The 26,680-nt window shown below is 38.7% G+C and overlaps 2 protein-coding genes and 1 long non-coding RNA gene across 3 annotated transcripts; 2 read left to right on the top strand and 1 right to left on the bottom strand.

The window, feature by feature from the left end:
- The first annotated feature begins 2,551 nt into the window (after window positions 1-2,551).
- LOC141905560 (uncharacterized) lies at window positions 2,552-3,448 on the top strand. Its single transcript, XM_074794468.1, has one exon. The coding sequence runs from the start codon at window positions 2,552-2,554 to the stop codon at window positions 3,446-3,448; it is 897 nt and encodes a 298-aa protein (XP_074650569.1).
- A 733-nt stretch (window positions 3,449-4,181) lies between these two features.
- On the bottom strand, window positions 4,182-15,988 carry LOC141905784 (monocarboxylate transporter 14-like). The gene is made up of 4 exons (XM_074794811.1): window positions 15,735-15,988; window positions 6,893-7,033; window positions 5,498-6,460; window positions 4,182-5,416 (listed from the first exon to the last, which is right to left on the bottom strand). The coding sequence occupies exons 1-4, from the start codon at window positions 15,934-15,936 to the stop codon at window positions 5,292-5,294; spliced, it is 1,431 nt and encodes a 476-aa protein (XP_074650912.1). The 5' UTR covers window positions 15,937-15,988; the 3' UTR covers window positions 4,182-5,291.
- Window positions 15,989-22,611: 6,623 nt separating this feature from the next.
- LOC141906192 (uncharacterized) lies at window positions 22,612-25,032 on the top strand. The gene is made up of 3 exons (XR_012619320.1): window positions 22,612-22,639; window positions 24,028-24,118; window positions 25,001-25,032. It is a non-coding gene; the product is annotated as an uncharacterized LOC141906192 (long non-coding RNA).
- Window positions 25,033-26,680: the final 1,648 nt, after the last annotated feature.

Raw genomic sequence — 26,680 nt, 5'->3', positions numbered from 1 at the left:
GCACTGGTTTTTACACTAGTTGTTGCGAAATCAATCATTACGACAGCACCGACTCTAATGGAAGAAACAGTTATCAAATACAACGTCTTGAAAAGTAGTTCACGTAGATATATATCGTTAGTTTGTAAAATTGAAATATAAGTCGACAATATATACAATGAAAAAAAAAACAATTAGATTTGTTATTGATCTAACACGTTCTTACGTACATAGAAAAATTGTTTGTGATTTATAGATCTATCACGGTCGTCTTTTTACGAACTATCTATGTTATAGTTTGTGAAGGGAATAACCGCGTGAATTGTCCCCAAAATAAGCCTACAAAGAATAGCTAGAGTCATCGATGTCAGAGTTCGTTGTATAATCGCTTACTGTGTGTATCTGTTTTCAAAATCCGAAACAGCGTTTATGCGCATTCTGGAAATTACCCTCGGATATCCCAGTCATAATTTTCAAATTCCGAAATTAATTTCGTTTATTTAGAAAAGTGTGAATTCAAAATGAAAAACTCAAATCGACCTTTTTCAGGACAAACTTCATGTATCGTTTTGTTTCTGTTCTGTTTGTAATCAGTACTGAATTCAAAATGTACCAGCTAAAACATATATATACGTAATATGTAATTTATCGTAATTCTACATCTTTTAAGAATATCTAATGTTTTGTGCTTGGATTTGTACGTTTTTCCACATTTGTCGTTGAATGACCCTTCGAAAAACAATGACTGCAAGAACAACAACTGTGTTAGACTTTGAACTACGGTTTGAGGAGTTTACTTATGAATTATATAGATTATAGTTTGTACAAAGTTTGTTATAGATAAACCTAACAGATATATATCTATATAAATATATATATATATATATATACATCTGTTTTGTTGGGATATTATTTTTACAAAAATCCACCTGACAGGTTGGTAAACAGGAGAAAGTTGTGCATTTTGCTGAAAAACATGTTTTGTAATTGCCGAATTGCAATAAACGATGACTTACAGAACCGACACATTTTCATCTTGGTTTCTTTAAGAGGTTTTAGTATGAAGGTAACAAACAGCTCTTATTGTTCATTGTTCCAAGGCAACAATTTTCAACTTTAAAACGAAGATACCAACATTATGCCCGACATACTTGGCTTTTAATCTTCTAAACACGCATGATGACCGGCTTGTGAAACTATGAGGTGTATGTGTAGCAATCTGATGTGCAATTGAGATACAACATGCAGTTCCTTCTTCCATGTTCGAGAACTTTTTCACAACTTTCTTAGTTTTTGTACAATCAGCTCAATATTCGGACGGCCAAATCTTCATTATCGCAATAAGCGATGTTGTTTCAAGGAATACCCAAGAGTCGTCGAATGAATCAGACGCCAGTGGTTTTTCAATGAAAAGATCTTCGGAATGTGTTTTTCTGAGTAATAGTACCATTTTCTCGTTAGATATCACATAAAATATAGCCCTCGTAGGATTATATGCGCTTGAAGGCCCGAACCTTGGCAAGAAGAAATCCTTTCTAGGGAATAATTTGCAGTAGGTTGGGTCTGCACTAGTGCTGAGCGAACGTTAGGCGAAACAAGTCCAGTAATATACGTACGCTCAAAATGCATCTCGGAGCGCTAATTTTGAAAAAAATTCTCAGCCGCCAATTTACAAGAATTGGTCAGGGCAGTACTTCTCTCTGAAGCTTCAGTTATAAATCAAAAAAGAAAAACAAAATAAAAAACATGGCGATATTTTTCTCACCTATGGCATGTATCATTTATATCGTATCAATCGCGAACTGAATGAAACCAATGACCTCCGTGCCGTGGCCGAAAGATTTGTACCTGGGTCAGAGTACCGACATTTTTTGACATAGACGAAAGCTAGAATTTGTAGAAGCGCAGCACAACTTCTATTTGCATGTTTTCACAGTGTCATTATATGTTGTTTTGCAAACCAGAAATATGTACATGTACTTTAATTTTCCTATTCAAATGTATGATGATGTTTTGGCAGAATGCATCTAACACCATTTATATTTAAAAAAATGATCTTTCCCTCAATGAATGATTGGTGGCTGGTACCTGGTAAGTAACTGGTAACGTTCCGGAATATAGAAGAATATTAATATCAGAAGTCATTACGAAGCGTGAAGTATTTAATTGGATATCGCATTTCAAGATTCCTATTGGAGCACTATTAGAGCTTCATTAATAAGCAAGTTAGTAAGTATACCTCGACACTATCAGTAAAGCGTATACCTGTGCGATAAGCACGACTCGAGATCTGTACTTATTTTCAATACGATTTGGTTTCCACGTATACTGTTTATTATTACCACATATAATCTCATCAATTCTCAAATCATTTATCTCATCGATGCAGACAGAAATCTAGACTGTAGATAGGCGCCAGTTTCGTCGTCAATCCAATTTTCCTAAGATTCGCGACACGTGCAAGATCGAATATATGAATATTGCCAATCGTACAGACCGCTTTCCTGCGTTGATCTACGTCCAATCCGCGGCGGCTGTTTTTGAGCGTTACCTGTTTCTACCGTTGATTATAATGGGATTCGTGTTCAACGCATTAACGGTAGTCGTTTTCGTAAGATACCATCGATGGGGAAAACCAGGGGTTATCTACTTGTGTTACTTGGCTTTCGTCGACGCTTTCTACGTGTTCTGGGGGTTTGTTTTATGGCTCAACTACGGCCTGTCGGCAATATCCTTCGGCAAGTACTCTCTCGACTTCGAAGGGTTGAGCCTGCATACATGCAGATTGGGGTATTACTGCAGGCGCTGGGCGCTGGCTATGTCGGAGATAATCACTATAGCTATGACGTTCGAGCGATTCCTAGCTATAAGATTCCCGATGTTCGCCAAACAGTGGCTTAATTCTCAACGAAAACGGGTTTATCTATTGGTGTTTTCCACAGTTTCGACCACGGCAGTTGAAGTGAGGCAGGTGTTTCTATACGAATTGGCGCCCGAGTACAACACGGCCAATGAGGCTACCGTGTGCACCGAAACAAGGCAATTAGATCCCGATTTGACGTACCATCTTACATTCACGCTGTTCATATTATTCTACCACGTTTTACCGGCGATGCTCCTGCTCGTCATTAACGTCTTGATCAGCGTGTCGTTGTTATCGAATTCGCGTTGGTTCAAAAATGACGTCCAATCGACGGTTAAACGCCAGGAAACCTCGATCAGCGTCACGCTTATCATGGTTTCGACGATATTCATCGTTTTCAATTTGCCACTGATCGGTGGTTGGATATACGGCTACTACGTAGTTAGGAACCCTCATTTAGTCAGTAGAAACGACATGAACAATCTGCTGGCGCTATATTGGTTAGTCTCGTTCGTCAGTCTTATCAACTATATCGTCAATTTTCCAGTTTATATAATAAGGCTGCCGTACTTTAAAAGCCAACTGAAATCAATGTTTTATTGTTAACATAAGGTGACTATTGAAACCACGTGATAGGGTAAAGAGTTTCCTGTATATAAATCGCGCAGTCGCCTTCTTTTTCTCATCACGTTTACAGGCTACATCAATATATGATATTATAGATATAGGGAATTTAATTGATGATAGGAGATAAAGGCTGCCCAATCGGTTCTAAATCTGGTTTTATCATCTATCGTTATGTGGCCAAAACAATCAAACGAACGATTTCATCACATGTGCGACATCCAGAGTCTCGTCGTAAAAGTTACGTAAATAATCAGTGTAAACTGCTTTCTATACCTCCAAACTAACTCGAAACTCGGTTATACGAAGTTTATCAAAAACTGTACAGTTTCTGAAAAAACCATGTAATAATGTAATTTAATATAATATCTAATATCTGTATATATATATATATATGCAGTATAAATAATATATAATTTCAAACAAGTTACGAACATACGCGGCTGGATGCTTGGAAAGCCAATGGAGGCTCTGTCCCGTGGGAATCCAAGCACGCAGAAAAGTGATGCGGATGAAGTGGGAACGCGGTGTTATGAAATGAGGATTTTACACTATAGTTTCAATGTCAGATGTAGATCTTATGATTATCAGTAAAATAACAATTGTAGTAGATACTCTATTGATTTAGTAATTACCAACTTTGGAGAAAGATATCATGGATATCATTATCATCATAGTTCTGAATAGTATATTGTAAGTTTGGCACTCTCTCCAGTTTTACGCTTAGCCTATGTCAACTCTAGTCATCACTTATAAATATCTAATTAACATTTTTGATTTGGTTCAGAAAGTCCAGTCCAGTTCAGTTCAGTTGAGTTCAAGATAGATCAGATCAGAACAGGGCCGACCTGCGAGTCGTGAGCTCCGGATACTATAACGAAAAGGCCGACCTGCGAGTCGCGAGCTTTGACATACATCAATAAATAATATTCACGTCAGATCATCGAAAATATACTAGTTAGTATTCTCCTCGTCTGGATTCGGATTTTAAGAGACGTTCGACAAAGGATCGCTTCCGATAGTAGAGCACACCTCTTTAATAGTCTCTCTACAACATACGCACGGTATCAACTGGTCGACCAGCACGAAAGTACACCTTTCTGCTGATCGTGGAATGGGACGAAAACACAGTTTACGTCTATTCGTTTCAGCGGAATGAGAGTAGTCTGTCTGCTGTAGAAGTTTTAGATACACAGGTTTGATTCATCGATTTCAAACGATTGTACTTTAAATGACATAAGACCCGAATGTTATATGGATGATCGATCCACTTATTTCTTTTAAAGGTCGAAACTAGTTGCGTAAGTCTCAGTCAATAGTTTCAGTAATTTCCCTCTTGTCGATTGGTTATCATTTCTAGTATTTATAAATGCTTTGTTTTCCGTGTATTTGTCTAATGTGTACGTATCATGATTATTTGTCATAGACGAAATATCACTTAGACCATAAAGTTAATTATTTACTATTAATATCGTTAACATAAATTAAACGTCTGTACCTTTTTTTTATAGCCGTCTATTTTTTGTATAAAATTCAAGGCTTCATGTACAATATTTTACACACATATCTTCGCATTTCAGGCTGCATTATCATTGTCAGAGAGGAATAATATCCTGACCCCATAAGATTGTAATAAATAATCATACAACCAATACAGTCGTTCCCAAAAAATCAGAAACTCGATTTTTCGAACCTTTTGGTTAAAACCTTTATGGCATGTGCCGTCAAATCAAATTTCTACCGCGAAATTGTGCTTGCCAAGTATGTTTTTAGAATCGACTGTTAAGCTTAATTGTCTGTCCTAATTCGCTACTAAAAACTGTTGTTAATGTTGTAGTTTACGAACGTGTCGTATCCAGTAGGGAACTATAGCTAAAGATGACAAAGAAGCTAGTGCACCTCCAACGTAAAACGAATAAGCGTAATTTCCTGTTATGTCATAAATCCATCCTAAAAATTGAAAAAAAAACAGCATCATGGTTAAACAACTCTTTCACTATGTACAAGGCAGTCTTTTGGTAATTTGCTTACCTGCTAATGGTGCGCCAATGAACGATCCTATTCCTATGAAAAAATAGCAGTATCCTATTGACATGTTGACAAGGTCACTGTCTTCAAGTAGTTCAATCAATACAAGCGGCATCGTCGCTATAATACCGGAGACGCTAAATCCCAGGAACACGCTGAGTATGATTCCTGCCGTGAATCCTTCGAATACCGGCACTAGAAACGAAGCCACCGCTAACATGACATCGATTGCTAAATACAAAGATAACGTATCTATCCGTTTGAAATGCGTCAAAAACGAGCCGACCACACGGCCGAACACCCCGCTTATACCGATGACTGATACCATAAACCGCGCTTGTTCGATGGTTATTTTTAGCAAATTCTCGAATCCGGAAACTACGTGTAGATAAACCACCGATGCCGACATGTAATAGAATAACATATGCAAACTCATCGTCAGGAAGGCTCGCTTTCTAAACAATCTCAAATGCAATATTTCCACCAGATTCGCCTTCAGATCGTTCTTGTTAAGACTAGTAATACTTTTAATAATTTTTGACATCTTCACGTCGGTAGGTTTTTCTACGTTCAAATGCCGTTCGCATTTACTCTTCTGATCGGTTATTTCGCCTGTTCGTATTTCTGTCGGTAACCCGTTCACATAATCGCGCAATAGACGGTCGTTTGCGGGATATGAATCTGTGGAGTTACTCTCAACGTAACAGAGATCGTCCGATTTGTCGTTAGTGTTCCAGTCCTTCAGCAGGAGACACAATGAGCAGTGATGGAAACACACGCCGCCTAAAATCCAAACTGATCCTCTCCAGGAATACAACTCTATCGTATCGTTCGCGAACAGTGCTAGCAAGAAAGTGCCCGCGGAACAACCAGTTATAGCGATACCATTCACTATAGCTCTGTATTTCCTAAATCTAATCACGACATACGCAGCTATAGGTCCGAGATGGAAGGAGTTTGCGATACCTACAAAATGATAATTAGATTATTCAATACGATAACAGAGCCGCGTTCACTCTGCCAGCGTTTAGACCGTTCTAAATGGGTCCCCGCGACCTGAACGGGACACATTCAGAACGGACCAAATCAGTGTGCGTTGACGCGTTGTTAAATTCGCTACGTACATCACTGGACCCGCAAGATGTGGCATTAAATTCTACAAATATTTTATCCCAAAATCTATCTAATCATAGATTTAAGAGTATCTGGTATTTACGAAGAATTTTTTTTGATGGCAGTGGTTTATCCTGGACACAGCATTCTATAGACAATTCTAGGATATTTTCAAAACCAATTTCCTTTGCCACTGGTAGTTCGAGGTTATTTTTATGAGCCGAAAATAACGCACGCCTCAGATGTTTGTCTTATCAGGTAGAAGGGATTCAATGACATACTCACCAGCTATCGACCAAAGAATAATTATCACGTAAATATTTGGAGCGAACGCTGATAAACTTATGGTCAGACCATTGAAAATTCCCGCAATTAGAAGACAGAGTCGTGTACCATATCTCTTTATCAATACAGTAGCGAGTGGAGCTGAAAAAATGCATTACACAATATATAATATTTCAATATACATGTAGTTTATTACTCCGAAAGTAAGTATGAGGAGCACAGAGGTGTAGCCACTGGTGCGACAAGTAAATAACGACAAAATGTGTCTCACCAATAATTGAAAACCCCATAATGCTAAAACGTCATAATCAACGTTATCCGGCTGGGGGGGGGGGCTAATATATTGCTTTGCCGACAGTTGCAACCGTAGTATTTTGTTCAGAGGCACAAATGCGGTGGTGAAGCACGTTACATCCAACTAGCTACTCCAGCAGGATCATCAGGTCTGGACGACACACTTGATCTCTCACTGCATCACAGTTGACGAGGGAATTCAGAAAACTTTTTCAAATATTTTCTTGATAACTATTCATACATGGAGGGTTTCTGGATGTACACCTCTCTGATTCTGGGGGTTTATCTTTAATGAAAGTTGCTTCAGTAATAATCGATTTAAACAGAAAATCTGAAATTCCCAATTCAGCCAATTTATTATTCGATTTCTAGGAAGTTTTGACACAATACTGATTGTATCTGAAGATACACGTGGGCCTTCTAACTCCGCACACGGCGTTCTTACAATCACAAGTTCGCGCTGCCATTTTTCAATTGAGAGAAATATTTCCTCTGAATGAAAAACAATGAACCAACAATTAATTATCATTAATTCCGTTCTTCGTCAGTAAGTGGTATCAACACATCCGTCCAGAATTGGCCAGACCAAAACTTTGGGGGCCATTTACCTACACAGAAATCATTCAACTCTTATGGCTTACAGAATTCAACTAAGACGTTCGAATTTTCAAAATGTCCTTGGATTTTTGCAAGGCATATGTAACCGGCTGGTTGTTGTATCGGCAGGCTGGCTGGGGAACTAGCATTTACACCAGCGGTACAGGATACCATCCATCAGGAACAACAAGGCAGTTAAACCTTATATGTACAATCTTTATTGCATCCCGGAATGAGAATGATTATCATAGCTTTACATAGTCTTTATATACAGAATCATGAGTATAATGTGAGAACTAGGTGTCAGACAAGTTGTAGACATCAGGACTCACAAACAAACACCTAGTGACATGTTTGAGAGACATTAATTAATTATCGATGAGCACCGACTATAGCTAATTATTGTGAAAACATATTGAGTAATGTCACATGTTGATTTCGACCTTAAAGCACATATTGACACTATAGTCATCAGTTATATTATATCATTATTATTATTATTATTATTATTGATATGTAGTAGAGCTATGAAATGTTATGAACTGTTGGATATGACATTGTAGATCTATATGATTACGAAATATGCAAATTATATCAGGGTGACAGATGCCCCCTTGTCCAATTAAATTTGGTCCTCCAAATTTGCGGAAAACGCAGATGCTATAACTTCATTAAAACTCCTTCCACTGCGAGAACGTGTAAAATTGAGCTCCACCGTGCGAAAATGTGCAAACGTTGGACAGTAACATCCGGATTCAGTCATTCACGAAAGAGTCACATGTTGTCGTTATTTACGGACGAGGCGATAATACGTTAACTGTGATTTTGAATGATCTGCAGAGGATCCCCGAATTCTGGTTGGTTCTGCGACGAACAGAAGTAGAGCGATGTGTTGTGTAGTTATAGCGTCCCGAAGATCAGTTGGTGATGCAAGTTGCAAGTAGTACGCATTTCTCTGTTTTGAAGATCTTTCGATTACTGACTGGAAATAATTTCGTGACACAATGATAGTAACATGCAACATCTGACATCAGAGCAGAGTTCAGGCAATGACACAACACAAATACAGTTACCCTTGTCAACCATAAGGAAAAAATTATCACCATCCAAAATAAGTGGCCAGGTGTAACTGATATTATATATTTGTCCACATAAAAATTCAACCAATTCATCTTAATATTTTAGTTATACTAACAAACAAAAAATATGAACCTATGAAAATGAAAATTGCCGATTGAACCTTTAGTATAGTCGAAATAGTTTGTTGCGAAAAAAGTATAGATACGCACTGTACTGTTAGTAGATGAATTTGACTAATTAACCTTAGACATATCCCCTGAGAAGTGTTCCGTATTCTAATACTTATAGTACGAAATGAAACTAAAATTGATTTATGCTGATTGGAACTAGATGCCTAGGAAAAAAGAATTGTGAATCATACTATTTAAACCGGCGATAACTGATTTAATTTTCTATCATGTTCATCTGACCACTAATTCGAGACAAAGAAGCAACTGTATTACCTTCGGCTGACAAAAAGTTACCGTAATGCATCTCGGCCATCTCGTCACAGGTGTAGTTGAATACGATCTTCTCGTGAGGTCAACGTTCCAGTCACAACCAATAGTTTAACAGCTTCATCTGTACTTGTGTAAGTCACGAGGACTTAAATTTGGGTTCTCCACCATCTGTAACCGGCTGGTTGTTGTATCGGCAGGCTGGCTGGGGAACTAGCATTTACACCAGCGGTACAGTGTTCCATCCATCAGGAACAACAAGGCAGTTAAACCTTATATGTACAATCTTTATTGCATCCCGGAGTGAGAATGATTATCATAGCTTTACATAGTCTTCATATACAGAATCATGAGTATAATGTGAGAACTAGGTGTCAGACAAGTTGTAGACATCAGGACTCACAAACAAACACCTAGTGACATGTTTGAGAGACATTAATTAATTATCGATGAGCACTGACTATAGCTAATTATTGTGAAAACATATTGAGTAATGTCACATGTTGATTTCGACCTTAAAGCACATATTGACACTATAGTCATCAGTTATATTATATCATTATTATTATTATTGATATGTAGTAGAGCTATGAAATGTTATGAACTGTTGGATATGACATTGTAGATCTATATGATTACGAAATATGCAAATTATATCAGGGTGACACATATAAGCACAGTCTTTTATGTGAGCCGCATTTCGGTTTGGCCGATCGAGATACCCTGGTATAGAAAGTACGACGATAAAACGTATTATAACTGCGAGCGAAAATGAGAAACAACCTTAAACTATGGGTCCAGGGAAGTGGTTCCAAATGCTCAACAATCTAACAATTTCAATATTCAACGCCCCTTGGTGACCATATACAGAATCCAATGACCTTGAAACTCACCACAATCATAGAACATGTCAGCAGCTACGATTTTGTAATTGATTGTGATAACAAAATATGCCTCGTTACCACTTTAATATGGAAATACTAAGTTATTCTACTATTCAATGCCCCCTGGTGACCATATTCAAAACCCAATGACCTCGAAACTCACCACAATCATAGAACATGTCACGAACTATAACTTTGTAATTGATCATGGTAACAAAATATGCCTAGGTACCAATATAATAAGGAAATACTAAGTTATTCTACTATTTAACACCCCCTGGTGACCATATAGAATAACTCATGGCCTTAAAACTTGCCACAATCATAGATGATATCATGAGCTACAACTTTGCAATTGATTGTGGTTACAAAATATGCATTGATACGAATATAATATAGAAATACTAAGATATTGCATTATTCAACGCCCCCTGGTGGCCATATACAAAAACCAATGACCTTGAAACTCACCACAATCATAGAACACGTTATGAGCTACAACTTTCTAAATGATTGTGGTAACAAAATACGCTTAGGTATCAATATAATGTGGAAAAACTTTTTCCCACTTACGAACGAGTACTGCTGACACCAAGATGGCCGCCAATTGCGTCATAATTGGCTGATGAAAAATACCTGTCTCGGGTATAAAACATCCCTTTCCAAAGAATACCCATCACAAATTGCAATGAGAAATGATAAACCAGTAGGAAGCTACAGGACTCAGAATTTGGGCCAAAATTAACATTTTTGGCCACTAAAAAGGTCATAGGACGGCCATCTTGAGTCCGATCGACCAAATTTTTGTTATGCTGATGGGCCCTGGGGGAATTCACATATATCCGAAAGATCAAGGTAATTGATCAAAGCGTCTTCAAAATTTCCCTCAAAAAGTTCAAAAATGTGTAAAAAGTGCTGATTTTGGCGAACAAGAATGGCTGCCAGTCGGCCATCTTGAATCTGACAGGGCCAGTTTTTGGGCTGAAGATGTGTCTAGGGTAGATACATGTGTAACCCAAATATCAAGACATTACCTTGAAGCGTCTTCAAAACTTCCCAAAATAACTGGATTCCGTCTACGGACGGACGGACGGACGACGGACGAAAAGTGAACGCAATAGCCCGCTGGGACTAAAGTCCCAAGTGGGCTAAAAATAATTCATTGAGGCGACTGTTGTCGGTTCCCTCGAATTTTCACGTCTAGTCATTGTTAGACAGACATTCAACATGTCATGATTTATGTCCAGTGTGGCCAAAAAATGCACACGGCGCGCTTTGGGACATCTTGAGAATACATGGCCGCCCGCATACCTACACAACGGAGCCGCTTTTAAAAAAGCCGGCTTTCATCCGTGTAGATGCGCGATCATGAAAAGGCGGCTCCGTTTAGTTCCTTAACAGATGGCAGCACCGTTCTTAGCCACTGCTTTATTTTCGGGTCACGAAATCGATTACGTGAAACTTGAGGGAACAGCATCCACATACAAAGCGACAGAAGCTCCATTTTTATAATAACTTGGTTAGAAATTCTTTTGATTAACCGATTGAAAATTCGTTAACATTTTTTACCCAGAAATTAAACTGGAGTGCAATCACCACACTACAACGTCTGTGTAACCGAAAGCAACATGTGCGTAATCGAAAACCTCGCTTCCCAGTTACTTCGTGTAGATGCGCGCCTTTCAAAATACAGGCTCCAAAAAGCCGATTCCAACGGAGCCGGTTTAGTGCCTACGTGTAGATGGGCCTTAAGTGTTTTCAGGTCACAAGAAATTACAATTTATTACAAATTCTATCAAACAGGAAACACAGCGCTCATCTTCTGCTATAAAAGTTTAAATTATCATTCATAAGGCCATCCCAAAATAATGGTCTGTTTGCCGTTACCCGACCGACCCGACTGCAAAGGTGCCGAGTGAAAACTTTTTTCTGGGATTCATTGAAATAGATTTTATTTTTTATAAATTGCCCAAGGGCAAAGTGTGGTTTACCTTGAAAGCTAGAGGTTGTTTGGAGTAAGGGCATTGCTTGAAAAATCTTTTTAATTCGTGATTTCAAAGTTCTAGAAGTTAAACCAATGAAACAAATGCTCACATAAAAAAACGTACCGCGATTTTAGATGAATTGGCTCAATGCATACATCATATCGCTGACAAAGGTAAACCAATAAATAAAGGTCCAATGGCCCTGTGGCTCACCATTAAATCATTTAGTGCATATATTGTCAAAAATATTATACTAAATATAAATTAATTTGGATTGAAGATGTATGAGGCCGACAATATATGCGCCTGCGGTTAGTTCTGTGTGATACTATCATTGCCGAGTCACTGTGCTATATATAGACTCGCTCAGGTGATTACTAACACACCACAAACTGTAACCTATATTCGCACACACGCGGCTGACAGCTGACGCGCGTATATACAACACTAGCGACGCAGTATTAGATTGACCACAATTTCACAAGTCAGAATCCATCAATCGACAAAATGTAAAAAATACAAACATCAGACTTTTTTTCTAGAACTCAAAACAAATACGCGCCATTTTGTTTTGGGTTTCACATTAGGCTTTCCCAATGGGCTTTCCCAATGACATCAGAAACGGCGAAATTCCCGGAATGTCCCGTATATCCCACAAACAGCCAATCACATTCATTGTAGCTCGGGTTACAAGGTCAACTCAAATAAATAGAAGCGAGGAAATTTAGGGGGTTTATAAAGTGAGGGCCTGTAGGTCGAAAAGTACATTGAGATCAGTCGAACTAAAAACGGCGACACTTCCAGGAAGGATTGAACTTTTATATATTTCAATTCCAAGCATGCAAATTGTCATATGTAAAAACATGCCATTACTTAGTGCTAAAAAGCAGGGTTTTTGCGTGTTTTTCAAGAATAAGTCCCCTAAAAATAACTCGATCACTATGAAATTTTTGTGGGCTCGAGAACTCATTAAGCCAAACCATGACACCAATATTCAACACTATTAGTTCAACAGCCTATGTTTGTGCCTTGTTGACACACCGGTACTCTATTTATTTTCAATGAAAACTGCTTTATCAGACCGTTTGCATAGGCAAACCTACGGTTCGCCAAAAACGGTCGACCAACTGCCGATGTATGAGCTACATGTTTGAAGTGTAAAAACATGCCTTGACGTGTGGCCTAATAGTTTTTCAGGAAAGTGGCAGTGTTCCAATAAGCTGCCACTCATTCTTAGTGACTACATTTAAAATGAACAAATATTCAATGTACTATTTCATTTTGAACAATGTTTTTTAGAATTTTAGAATTATTCTTGAAATCTAGGCTATAAACAAATTTCCCATGCACAACGCGGATTTGTGATATTGTTCCCATGTAAGAAAGCTGATAAATTCTACCTACCACACAGCAGGTCACACACAGTTAAATTTGACAAATTCATAAAAGTTTTCATATCAAGTTCTAAACTAATTTTAAATAATCTAGTCATAGTGGGAATGAAAATCTGATGCTAGCGATCTTTTTTTGTAGAGATAGGGCCAAGATTAAAGATTTCAGAGACATTTCAAATTGTTTGAAAATCATTAATTTTTATCCGATTTCGATGAAATTTGGACACAACATTGATGGTAGATAGCTAAACAAGTGTACGAAATTTCAGACTGATCCATCCAGTGTGTGTGTGTGTGTGTGTGTGTGTGCGTGCGTGCGTGCGTGCGTGCGTGCGTGTGTGTGTTCTCTTACGCTTCAATGGCAATCAAAACAATCACCGGGATTAAAACGTATATATAAAAACAGCCAATCACATTAGATAAGATATTTATTTCACTCCAACCATAAGAATGGTACGTGGAGGCAAGATTGAATACAAAATATGGAATATAAAAATTTCGATCGTAGAGACGACGCCCCCCAATCGAGGTCATTGCAATTTTATACGCAAGAGCTAAGAATTTTCCCGCCAAAAACAGTTTTTCGTAGAATTCTACCAAAGTTGACCATGTCATCGACGGAGGTTCGCCATGTCTTCAATCGAATCGATTATACGTCGTTTAAGGCCCAGAACCAATAAAACATATGCTCACATAAAAAAACGTCCCGCGATTTTACATTAAATGGCTCAATGCCAACCTCATATCGCTGACAAAAGTAAACGAAAAACGCATTCGGGCTCCCCCTCTACGAACGCGCATGGCATGCCTGGAATGGTAAACATGATGAATACAGCTGTGAACTTCCTACGATGCGGCAGAAACCCGGGAGCAGACATAGCTAATAATACATACTAAAAAAGCCCGAGGAAACCAACGGTGATTTTTAAACGTAGAACTTCCTACTTATTAGTTCATTGCATACGAATTGAGTAGGAACATTTTAAAGTGGCATATTATGTGGTTTGATCACCCGTGCCCATAGAGACCATATGGAATCTTGGGACCGACTTGACCTGTGTCCGAGGATACTGGGGCCCCTAATCGCATACTGAAAATTTCTTCTTCCCATGGAGGCCCAAGGTAATAGAACTATAGATAGAAACAAATAGGCCTATGTAAAGTACCCGGAAAGCCCGTGGAAACCACGGATGATTTTTAAACGAAGAACTTCCTACTTAATAGTTCATTGCATACGAATTGAGTAGGGGCATTTTAACGCGGCCTATTATGAGGTGTGATCACCCAAAAGAGACCATATGCGATCTCAGGACCGCTTGACCCGTGCCCGAGACCGGGGTCCCTAATCACATACTGAAAATTTCTTCTTCTCGTGGAGGGCCAAGGTAATAGAACTATAGATAGCAAACAAATATGCTAAGTACCGGTATGATCATTTCATAATGTATGAAAAGCCCGTGGAGACCACAGGTGATTTTTTCAACATACTTCTTCCGAAGTGAATTGAATAGGAGTATTTTGTGACCGTACATTATCTATATTAGTCTGAATACCAGTCGTTGTTACGGTTCCGTACAACGTCTGACGCTAAAGTATCATATAGAGGTTTACTCCTGTTAATTGCAATGCATCAACTGATTTTAGTGTCAAATCAAACCTTTGTACTAAAATAAATAAATTAGTTACCTAGTTGACTTTGAAAACGTGTTTTATAATATATCTTTTGATGATTTAAATCGCGAACCGGAGAATTTATTTATTTGATTTGAATTGATTGCCACTATCGGGATTTCCAATACGGACTAAATGAATAAAATGTGAAAATTCAATATGTCTCTCTAAAATTACTCTAAATGTTATTTTTTGTTGATAAAACGCATAAATTTTGGTCAATTTTAACCTTAATAATTTGAAACAAGAGGGTGAAATAGACGCTCAAAGCCTCGTCCCTCAAAATGAGGGACGAAAATTAACCTTATATGAGCACTTACGCCCTAGACGTTGTTTCAGGAACAACGGCTAGGTACTAGACTATATCTATATACATCATAATTTTTTCAAAAGCTTGATTTTTGCCTGCTTTGTAACATGTATATATCGGTCACAAACACTGCACTTGCTTATGATGAATAAATATATTGGAATTAAATTGAATGATGAGCTCGTCTTACCAAAACAACAAGTAAATCCGGTGTAACATGTGCCTATAAATGCGGTTACTCCGTATCCGGCTGCGAAATATCGCTGCCATTCTGCCACGTATATTCCTAAAATATAGTGAGTTCCGTTGATCGTTGAAATAATGAACAGGACGCAAGTTATAACGATAGTTTCTAGCAAACCAGGCTCCCGAAAAGTCTCACGCGTATTCATTCTTTGTGCTCCCCTCTCAAATGCACGCGTATCCCAGCGCGCTCTGTGTATAGCTTTGTACTATAGCTTTGTGTGGTTTGCGCGCGCGGTGTGGGTTCAAGGTTCTCCTTTATCTACATTTGACATGCTTTTGTTTGGATTTGGAACTCAATCAACGTGCAAGTGAAGATTCATCGAACGAGTAGGGGTGATATGTTCAGACTTTCTAGTCCTATAGCAATACGACGAGGGGTATTTTGTATAAGCTGCAGGCTTCGCTGTAGCGTTGAATAGTAACAGTAGATCTGAGAATGGGCATAATCTAAACGAGGTATAAAATTATAAGGGAGTTAACTGGAACTTTACAGGCATCATCGTCGACTGAGAAGGTATCAAATTTTCCCGAGCGAATATAGATGAAAATTAGCTGTGTGCGTCGGATATTGTTGTGGTGGGTTTGTAAGGGACACCAAATACAAAAAAAAAATCAAACGAAATCTACCAGTTAGATAGATAACAGGGTCAAGCCCTATTCTAAGATGAAAAAAACATGACAAGTTAAAGACATTGCTTCATCAAAAAGTTTACTACGTTCAATATGATGGATATACGCAAGCGACCTAGGGACGTAATTCAGGAATAGATAAAGTTTTATTTAATGTCGGGATATTATGGTGTCTGATAAGGGTCATAAGAATATTTCTTGACAAAAAATTATTTTTTCTTTGAAAAAATAAATTTCTATCGAAATATATTCGTAAGTACGGAAGCCTCTAGGTGACATACGAGAAAATTTTCAACAATTTCGACTTATTAAGTCGAATTTCGACATAATAAGTCGAATTTCGACTTAATAAGTCGAATTTCGACATAATAAGTCGAATTTCGTGTTAATTATACGGAAGCCCCTAGGTGACATATGAGATAATTTTGTTCATAAATTCGACTTATTAAGTCGAATTTCGACTTAATAAGTCGAATTTCGACATAATAAGTCGAATTTCGTGTTAATTAAGTCGAATTTCGAGTTAATTAAGTCGAATTTCGAGTTTTATTTTCATGTCGAATTTCGACTTAATTAACACGAAATTCGACTTATTATGTCGAAATTCGACTTATTAAGTCGAAATTCGACTTATTAAGTCGAAATTCGACTTATTATGTCGAAATTCGACTTATTAAGTCGAATTTCGAGATAATAAGTCGAATTTCGTGTTAATTAAGTCGAATTTCGAGTTTTATTTTCATGTCGAATTTCGACTTATTAAGTCGAAATTCGACTTAATTAACACGAAATTCGACTTATTATGTCGAAATTCGACTTATTAAGTCGAAATTCGATTTAATTAACACGAAATTCGACTTATTATCTCGAAATTCGACTTATTAAGTCGAAATTCGACTTATTATGTCGAAATTTGACTTAATAAGTCGAATTATGAAAAAAATTATCTCTTATGTCACCTAGGGGCTTCCGTAAGTCCTCGACCACAAACTATGGAAAATGTTTTTTAAGTGCTATGCTAAATGTAGCGAATCTCAGAAAAGGCCCTAAATTGCTTAAGTGGACACCCCCTTTCCATTGACCCTGGATGCGCGAATCCGGGTCATAATACCTCCGCCCAAAATACCTCCACCCAAATATTCCACACCCAGAATCCCTCCGCCCAGGATACCCTCATATGTTTCCAAAATACCTCCAGGCCCTAGATCTAATGGGTTTATGCGTGAAGGACAAAAATTAGGAACCTATTAGTAATATAATTGTTTTAGAATTTGTCCCCATCCAAGTTTGAATTTACAGGCCATATTCAAATAAACCAAAGTTCTGTAGTTTAAAAGTAGTTAACAAAGTATAATGTTAATTTCAGTATATTGTTCGTCGAAGATCATTGTTGCAGTTAAATGGAAATGAACTGAATTCAATGTATATACCGAAATGTAGTACATTGTTTTCTCAGATTATAGGACTAATCAATATTCTATAATCTAAATATTGAATTGTTTCCAGAGAAATCTAGTATTAGAATAAAGACATGAGATAAACTAATCAATATTCTATAATCCATATCTCGTTGTTTATTCAAATTGGGTCGATTTGTAAATTTCCCAGCCATAACTAATTGGAAGTGAACATTGTCATTAATTGTTATTCAATTATTATTCAGTATAGGCTTATATATACCGTAATACATTATATATGATCATATACATAATAGTGAATATTGGTGGTACTTTATACATCTAAATAATAGAATTATAGTATTTCTTTTAATTCTGGGTGGAGGTATTTTGGACACATATGAGGGTATTCTGGGTGGAGGGATTCTGGGTGTGGGATTTTGGACGGAGGTATTTTGGGCGGAGGTATTATGGGCGTATCCCGGATGCGCACCTATTCGTTCGGCAATGAACGATGAATATCTACAATGAATATCTGCAGTATTTTGCTTTTGCCAGAAAATGAAATATCGTAGCATAGGGACTGCAGAGATGATATACAATAAAAACTTAAGTTTTATAAATGAGCGCAAATTATCGCAACAATGGGGACCTCGGGGGACCGCCACAAAATGGCGCCTAGAAACTGGAAACTTCTTTATTAAATGTACATCGAAGCAGCAAAATATTCATGCGTCAAAAGGAAAATAGCTTTGAATATCGATTGATTTATCGATAACATGCTAGCCCGCCAGGCCTATTTTTGGGGAATACGACTGTTAGACTGCTATAAGAATGTATGAAATTCACATATTATACTATATGTAATTTCCTATTATACGTAGCCGGTCCTCGGGTCCTCGACCTAAATTGTGAAAAAACCCTAATGCTTTGCAATCTGTTACACCGGCCTGTTGAAAATCCCATGAGCGCGTTTGCATGTACGGTATCTATTATATACGGTAGGTAGGCTAGTCAGCGACCTGTCTACGGTTTAGTTTCACCATCGGATATTTCACAAACCACATATGGTATAATAAGCCCATCTGATTATAAAAGCTAACCACCAACGATTAGGTATACTATAGGTGGACCTACTCTTCCTGCTGCGCGATGTTTTCGGATGATGGATTTCGCGAGCCTAGTTTACTGGAAACTATAGCTATTACTAGTGTCTTGTTCGTTATATCAACTATCAACGGAATTCATTATGTTCTGGGAATATACGTGGCAGAATGGGAGGTGTATTTTGTGACTGGATACGGAGTAGCCGCTTTTGCCGGGACATGCTACACCGGTTTTGCGCATATCTTTGGTAAGGATTTTGTCTTGGTTAATCCTGGTTCATTGGGTTCGGTTTTCATTTTCATATATACTGATATTATAATATCTTCATAGCATAATTTATAATATCTTCATAGCCTTTGAATACTGGTTTCCTTGAACCGCACTCGATACAATAAATTTGATTTATATGTACAAAACAGCTCTTATATAATGCCTTGATCCGTCATGACAGACGACACACGCTATGTAAGATACAATATACAAGATATGAGACACAACTTACGAGATACAACATATGACATGCGAGATACGATTTTTTTTTATTATACGATTTATACATTACGCGTGTCCGTCCGGTGGTGCAACCTCAGTGAGTGTATATTTATCCATTATTTAGCATATCAAACGTTTGAAACAGTGGCGAGTACTGTAAACTACGCAACATGCAAAACATTTAATTAAAAACGATTTGCTTCGGACTGTGGGTGATAACGCTAGGGTGGGGATGGAACCAGAATACGTAGGTTGGACTAGATGAAGCTAGCCGGGTCCTGCGTCGGGTCAGATCAATAGCGGTGATTTCGAGACCGCCTTCTCGACCAAAAAACATTCGAGACATTGCCATCCAGGGTGGAGCATCTTCACCCGTCAAGGGATTCGAACCCACTACGCTAAAGCTGTTCCCCGAACCCCTTGACCTCACGAGTCGTTGGAGTTGTTACTAGCCGACCAGAATCCGGTCGTACCAATCACAGTGCTTGTAACAAACCGACAGCAGACTTCCGTTTGTTTTCCCGTTAAATGGACCAATCAGCGAACGTTTAACCGAACAAGGAAGCATTTCGCAAATCGATATATGACGTCATGCGCAACAGCGCCAGTAATGAAATCACGCTTCGTGACCCCAGGGGGCTGGTGGAAGCGAGTTCGGGAGTGATACTGGACCCCTGGCAAGCGAGGATGGGGTGGAGCGGCCTTCTCGCGTCACGCATCCTCGCTTGCCACGACTTGGTTCGCTCCCGCTGACGTACGCTCACGCCAACACATCCTCACTCGGCAGGGTTCAAACCTGATGGCATTGCTACACTCAGCCAGTGAATGTTCAGTGAAATTGTAGACTGGTTGCCGGTCTCTATCTTCAATTAGAATATTGAATGGGACAGGCAACCAGTCTAAGTGAAATGGCGGTGCGCAGTGGGAGACCCTTTGGCGCGTAATCTCGAACTCTAGCGGTTACTATGGTGGCTGATTCGGGCCATAGTAACAAAAAATTCTGTACGGCTAGAGCAACGAAAAAAAAATTTTCACAGTGGCCCTTTTTGGTTTTCTCGCGCGATAATTCAAAACTTTTGGTTTTCTGCGCGAGAATTCAAAAAGTTTGGTTTTCTCGTGCGAGAATTCAAAAAGTTTGGTTTTCTCGCGCGAGAATTCAAAACTTTTGGTTTTCTCGCGCGAGAAAACTAAACTTTTTGGTTTGAAAGATTTTTCTGACTGGCTAAAAGCTGGATAAATATTTTTTACAATGGCCCATTTTTTGTTTTCCTGCGCGATAATTCAAAACTCGGTTACAGATCAGTCATCAGGAAAGATGTTTAAAACATTTCAACGCAGGCCAAAACTGCAAATAACGCTCTTTAACCTCAGCAAAAATGGGAAATATAGCCTTAATAACCACTTAGATATTTCAAAAACTATAAAACTCGCAATTTTTTTTATGCGCGGTTGAAATATGCGGTCCTTGGTTTTCATATCGTCACTGCTCTTAATTGTTGCGTTAAAAAAATACAATGATCACCGGCAAATACCTGCATTTCATTTCCTTTAAAATGGTGTATTAATTAAGTTAATCAAGCAAGTTACTGTAAACCTATATGATATTCAATCAGAACTTATGTTTTAAAAATGAGCGCAAATTATTGCAACAATGGGGACCTCGAGGGACCGCCACAAAATGGCCCCTAGAAACTGGAAACTTCTTTATTGTCTGCTGTGTCAGGTAATATCCCATTCGAACTTGGTGGTCCAATAAGAACATTGGACCTTTTAGCTTGATTTTTTTTATTTTTCAGCTCCACTCGCTACTGTATTAATTAGAAAATATGGAATACGATTGTGTCTAGTGATTGCGGGCATTTTCAATGGTCTTGCTATATGTGCGTCATCCTTCGCTACGAATATTAACATGGTTATCATTCTCTGGTCAATAGCCGGCAAGTATATACGAGGAGATGGAGGCTTCTGTCGAAATGTCATGTTATTTTGCAAACTTTTCTATATGCTAGAAGGTGCAAACTACAGCGATTTCTGATTGGTCAATCCGGTCACCAAATGCGTTAATTTTCGTAAAAAATGTTTACCTTCGAGTTTACAACTTCCTACCCTGGTTTTATAAAAATTCATTGTCTAAAATCGCATGTTGAAACGACCATTTTTCGATTTCTTTTTCTTTCATCTTAACGCATGACTTCGTGTCAACAAATCTGTAGCGCCTTTGTTGCCTTGTTTAGTAATATATACGATATTTTGTATCATTCAACAGGTGCCGCGAATTCGTTACACATTGCACCGATTGTTGCCTATCTTGTGATGAGATTTAAAACGTACAGAGCCATAGTGAACGGTATCGCTATAACTGGAAACTCCATCGGGACATTTATTTATTCACTTCTTGTGAACAGTACAATAGAGGTTTATTCCTGGAGAGGATCTACGTTGATTTTGGGTGGCGTTTGCCTTCATTACTGCTCTTTGTGTCTCCTACTGAAGAATTGGAGCACTAAAAACCATCAATCGAAAGATGTCCGTAACTCAAATCACGCAAATGACCGTCTATTGACCGATTGTGAAAGCAGTTTACAGATGAAAATGCTATCATCAGAAATGATCAATCAAAAAGAGGGATATGAACAACATCTTCGCGAAGAAGAAATTCCCGCCGAAAAGTTGCATCGATTTCGCAGAAACATTTCCAGTTCGGAAAAGCACAGTCATGAGACACATTCAAAAACAAATCTGGCAAATATATTGCATTTGAAATTGTTCAAAACGCCAGCCTTTCTGACTATGAGTTTGCATTTACTATTCTACTCCATGTCGGCATCTGTGATTTATGTACACGTAGTTTCCGGATTCGAGAATTTGCTTAAAGTAACCATCGAACAAGCCCGATATATGGTATCGATAATCGGTATAAGCGGGGTGTTCGGCCGTGTGGTCGGCTCGTTTTTGACGCATTTCAAACGGATAGATACGTTATCTTTGTATTTAGCAATCGATGTCATGTTAGCAGTGGCTTCGTTTCTAGTGCCGGTATTCGAAGGATTCACGGCAGGAATCATACTCAGCGTGTTCCTGGGATTTAGTGTTTCCGGCATTATAGCTATGATGCCGCTTGTTTTAATTGAAGTACTTGAAGACAGTGACCTGGTCAACATGTCAATAGGATATTGTTTTTGTTTCACAGGAATTGGATCTTTCGCCGGCGCACCATTAGCAGGTAACTCACGAATCCTTATGAGCCTTTTACATTTTACAACGAGCATATTACTTTTTTCAAGTTATGTCAGAAATTTAAGGGTGAATCAATTCGCTTGATATATCCTTACGATGCAAACTCTTGCCAAACCATTTATGATAATTTGACCTTTTTATCAGGAATACGTTTTCTTACAGGTTGGATTTTCGACGTAACAGGAAATTATATGTACTCGTTTTACGTAGGCGGTGGACTGGCTTTTCTATCGTCTTTAGCTATAGTTCCCAACTGGATGCGACACATTCGTAAACTATGCAGCTTCGTTAGTAAAGTGTAATCCGCCGATACCTGTCAAAAACTTGTTGCCGCCGACCATACGATACGAGTAATTAGAAATTCGAGATGATTCCAGCTATTGAATATCAATTTCAAACCGAATTATGATTCGCGCTAGTATCAAATTCGCTGATGGTTTTGTCACGATAATGACGATGAATCAAAAATCATATCATTTATATACATGCCATCGTGTAGGAATCTATCCACCAACCACATTACGAAGAAAAGGCGATGTCTAGATTCAAACCAATCAGTGGAGCTCATATTTTCATTCTGCCGCAGATAAATAATTGGGCCTTGAGTGCAGCAGTGTATCACGGTAGTGATTTTCATAGCATCGTTTCATCTGGACATTTCCCTTGTGCAATTATCAAAATGTTAAGCTTCGTAACATTTTTCGCATTATTCAGCGTTGGGTACATTGCCAAAACGAACGCAGCTCCGCCATTTTCGTGGATGCTCAATATACCTATCGACAACGTTTGTGGTGAAAGTATGAACAGAACCGTATTCACCTGCGGCCAGATGGCAGATCTTTCTAAACATAGTTGTGGGGAAATCATCATGAGCAGTGACAACTGTATGGTGGCAATTCATGGAGGAAATTTGGAGCTGCAAAAAGCGTACATCAGGTTCAAGTACAGCCGTGTGATCCCCGGATTCAGTACAAGTCTTACCGAAATGCACGGCAATTTCGTGAAATTTGGACAGGCGCATAGTGGTGCCATTACGAGAGCGACAAACTCGTACTCTGCAGTACCTGGTTTTGCCGCCTTGACGAAAGCAATAGAGATAAACAACTATATAGAAAAACAAGCTGACTACACAATCAAAAATCGCGTGGCGGTAATTCATTTTAATATGTACAACACCAAGCACTTTGAAAACGACCAGTCATTAATCTGCGTAGATGGATGGTTACAATACGCCGGATCCTGTTATAAAGCATTTTTGCCGAATCGTCCACTTTCGTGGAAAACAGCTAGCGAGAACTGTCGCCGAGAAAATGCTTCATTGCTGACATACAATAGTCACGAGGAGATCGAAATGATTCATTACTTCTTTTTTAGCGACTGGCATCACCGATTACCGCCTCAGAGACTGTACAGAACCCTTATATTCATTGGACTCACTAGAAGTAAGATTGCAACCAATACCGAGGTATGTGTATATAATAGATAGAATGAACGAATTAGTGATGTCATGAATCAGTTCGCTATTTGTAACAAAGTATGACTACATACTTTTTTATCAATTGAAATTATACTTGAAGATACGATTGCCATGTATCATGAAGTGAAGTCTAACATTCGAAACTGTTAAGAAGGAAGTATATGCCTCAATATAGCTTTGGTTTTAATTTGGATTCGTAATTTTGAAATGCCGTTCAGTAAAATGGCCATACAATTAAAAACTTGGCACGCTATCAATTTATTCTAAATTTTGTTTGAAAGCAGGCGTTTACATGCGCCCTTTCTGTAATTTTCGATTTTTTTAAAAGAAAATAGGCAAATTGTAAGCCCTGGATTTTTGCGCACTAACTTAAGTTAAACTTCTATTGCTCTTGTGCCATATTGTTGCAAAACTATGAAATGGGGCTTCCATGCCCTAGAAAACGAGAAATTGTCGCCAAATTTGGAAAATCGTTATTGGCGAATAATAAAAAGATATGTAGAAGTAGATCTACGGTTTAATTTTGACTATCTCGCCATTCAAAAGGGCACAGGCCATATGTGTAACGGCTCATTTATTGAACGCCGAAACGTTAACAAATCGGTCGACGCCCTGCTTGGCTTAATCGACCAACGGGGAAAATTCATTCATTATCAATATCAAACATGAAATAATTCTACAAAAATTCCAAATCATAAAAAAGAATTTTTTGCCCGTTTCTTAAACGCGCAACTGAAATTTTTGAGTGCCTTAAGCGAGGCATATGAGGCACCCTGGGTCCGCCCTTGCGTTCTCAAAGTACCCAAACAAAATGATATCTAGCAACTGTCAATGTTTATTTGCCTCATTGATGCATGTTTCATATTTTAGAATGCTTTCCGCTGGATTGATGGTAATCCTTTAACCGTAACAAATTGGTTCTCTCCCTCAAACCCGTGGGCAGCAGTCAACTTACCCGAGTTAGATGGACAGCAACTCCTTATCATAGGATCCCGTTTGATGCCACAACCGTCACATTATGGCAACAAAAGATGTGTTGGTATGTTATTCATATCCTCAATGATGCCGATGCAATGGATGCTCGTACCATGCAACTTGCCGATGGATAACGCTATGTCCATATGTAAGAAGAAGGCAGCGAAAACGGAAAAAGTTACCGAGCAAAATGAAACCCAATCTGTCAGCAAGCAATACCTCCAGGAAGGTTACCACAACGACCGATTCAGTCTCAAATTTTGTCCCCAAGAATTTAGTATGATCGACGGTCATTGTATAGCCCTATATACTTCGATGGAGAGCTTACTCGAGCCATTAGCGTTTTCATCGGCCGAACTGATTTGTCGAAACCGTGACAGCCACATTTTACAAAAAGATGCCCTGTCCATCGAATCGTTAAACAAATATTTGAACGTGTGGATGCATAAGTACGATTTCGGCGGAATTTGGATTGCATCGAATGAAACCGACTTCGATTACTACATCGATAAAAACTCAGAATCTAACGCCAATTGGGAATTTCGAAAGTTAGATAAAAACGAAACTATTCTTTATAAGATCGACAGGCCGAACGGTGACTCTTCACTATACCCACGTTTGCTGAACGTTCTTTGCAAAACCGATCCGATAGAGCAACCAAATTTCTACGTTTGCGACCAGGTTCGCCAGTTTCGTTGCTCCGATGGCACATGTGTACCGAAGTTTAGAGTGTGTGATGGATATCGCCAATGCGCTGATGGGGAAGATGAAATGAATTGTACGTATTCGAAACCTCGTTTTTACCAATGCCAGAGAGATAACTATAATTACATACCCTGGTCGCTGTATTGTGATGGCTATAGCGACTGTGATGACGGTTCCGATGAAGACGGATGCGTCTATCCGTCTTGTGCTGACGACCAATTCCAATGCAATTCCGGCGAATGTATTGCATCACGGTTTAGATGCGATTTGAACATAGACTGTATAGACGGGTCCGACGAGAAGAAATGCGATGTAAACCCGAAGTGTTCGGGAGTTCGATGCAATACTGGCGAATGCTTGCCCCTGTTTCTAGTCAATGATGGATATCCTGACTGTCCGGGCACAATTGCCAAAGATGAGAACGTTCTCGATGAAATGCTAAGCACATCGAACGCAATGAATTTCTACCCTAGAGATAGGTTGAATTCATTGAACGGGCATTTGATCGTAGAGGCGTCGAATAGGCCATTTTGCAACGAAACACAACAAGTGTTGTGCTCTTTTCGTGAGTCCTTGACTTGTATCAACAGATCGCTGTCTTGTATCATGGGTCAAAACCGACATGGCTATGACTATTGCCGTCGCCGTCACCATTTGGTTGATTGCCATGATTTTCAGTGTCCACACATGTTCAAATGTCCGGCCTCGTATTGCATCCCTACTCAAAAGGTTTGCGACGGTGTTTGGGATTGTTTTGGCGGTTTCGATGAGAAGGACTGCCCACGCAACAATCGTTGTCCTGGGGAGTTTTCGTGCCGCGGTGAATCGTTTTGCCTCTCGCAGATGGAGGTCTGTGACGGCAAAATCGAT

The sequence above is a fragment of the Tubulanus polymorphus genome, chromosome 5, assembly GCF_964204645.1.
Source record: "Tubulanus polymorphus chromosome 5, tnTubPoly1.2, whole genome shotgun sequence".
NCBI classification, from domain to species: Eukaryota; Metazoa; Nemertea; class Palaeonemertea; order Tubulaniformes; family Tubulanidae; genus Tubulanus; species Tubulanus polymorphus.
Note: the sequence above shows the minus strand (reverse complement) of the source record. Positions and strands in the feature narration are given on the sequence as shown.

Coding starts and splice junctions, on each gene's coding strand:
- LOC141905784 (XM_074794811.1), bottom strand. CDS start 15,936: ATGAATACGCGTGAGACTTTTCGGGAGCCTGGTTTGCTAGAAACTATC. Junction 6,461..6,892: donor TATTCTTTGGTCGATAGCTG/GTGAGTATGTCA, acceptor ATCATTTTGTAG/GTATCGCAAACTCCTTCCAT. Junction 5,417..5,497: donor CATTGGCGCACCATTAGCAG/GTAAGCAAATTA, acceptor TTCAATTTTTAG/GATGGATTTATGACATAACA.
- LOC141905560 (XM_074794468.1), top strand. CDS start 2,552: ATGGGATTCGTGTTCAACGCATTAACGGTAGTCGTTTTCGTAAGATAC.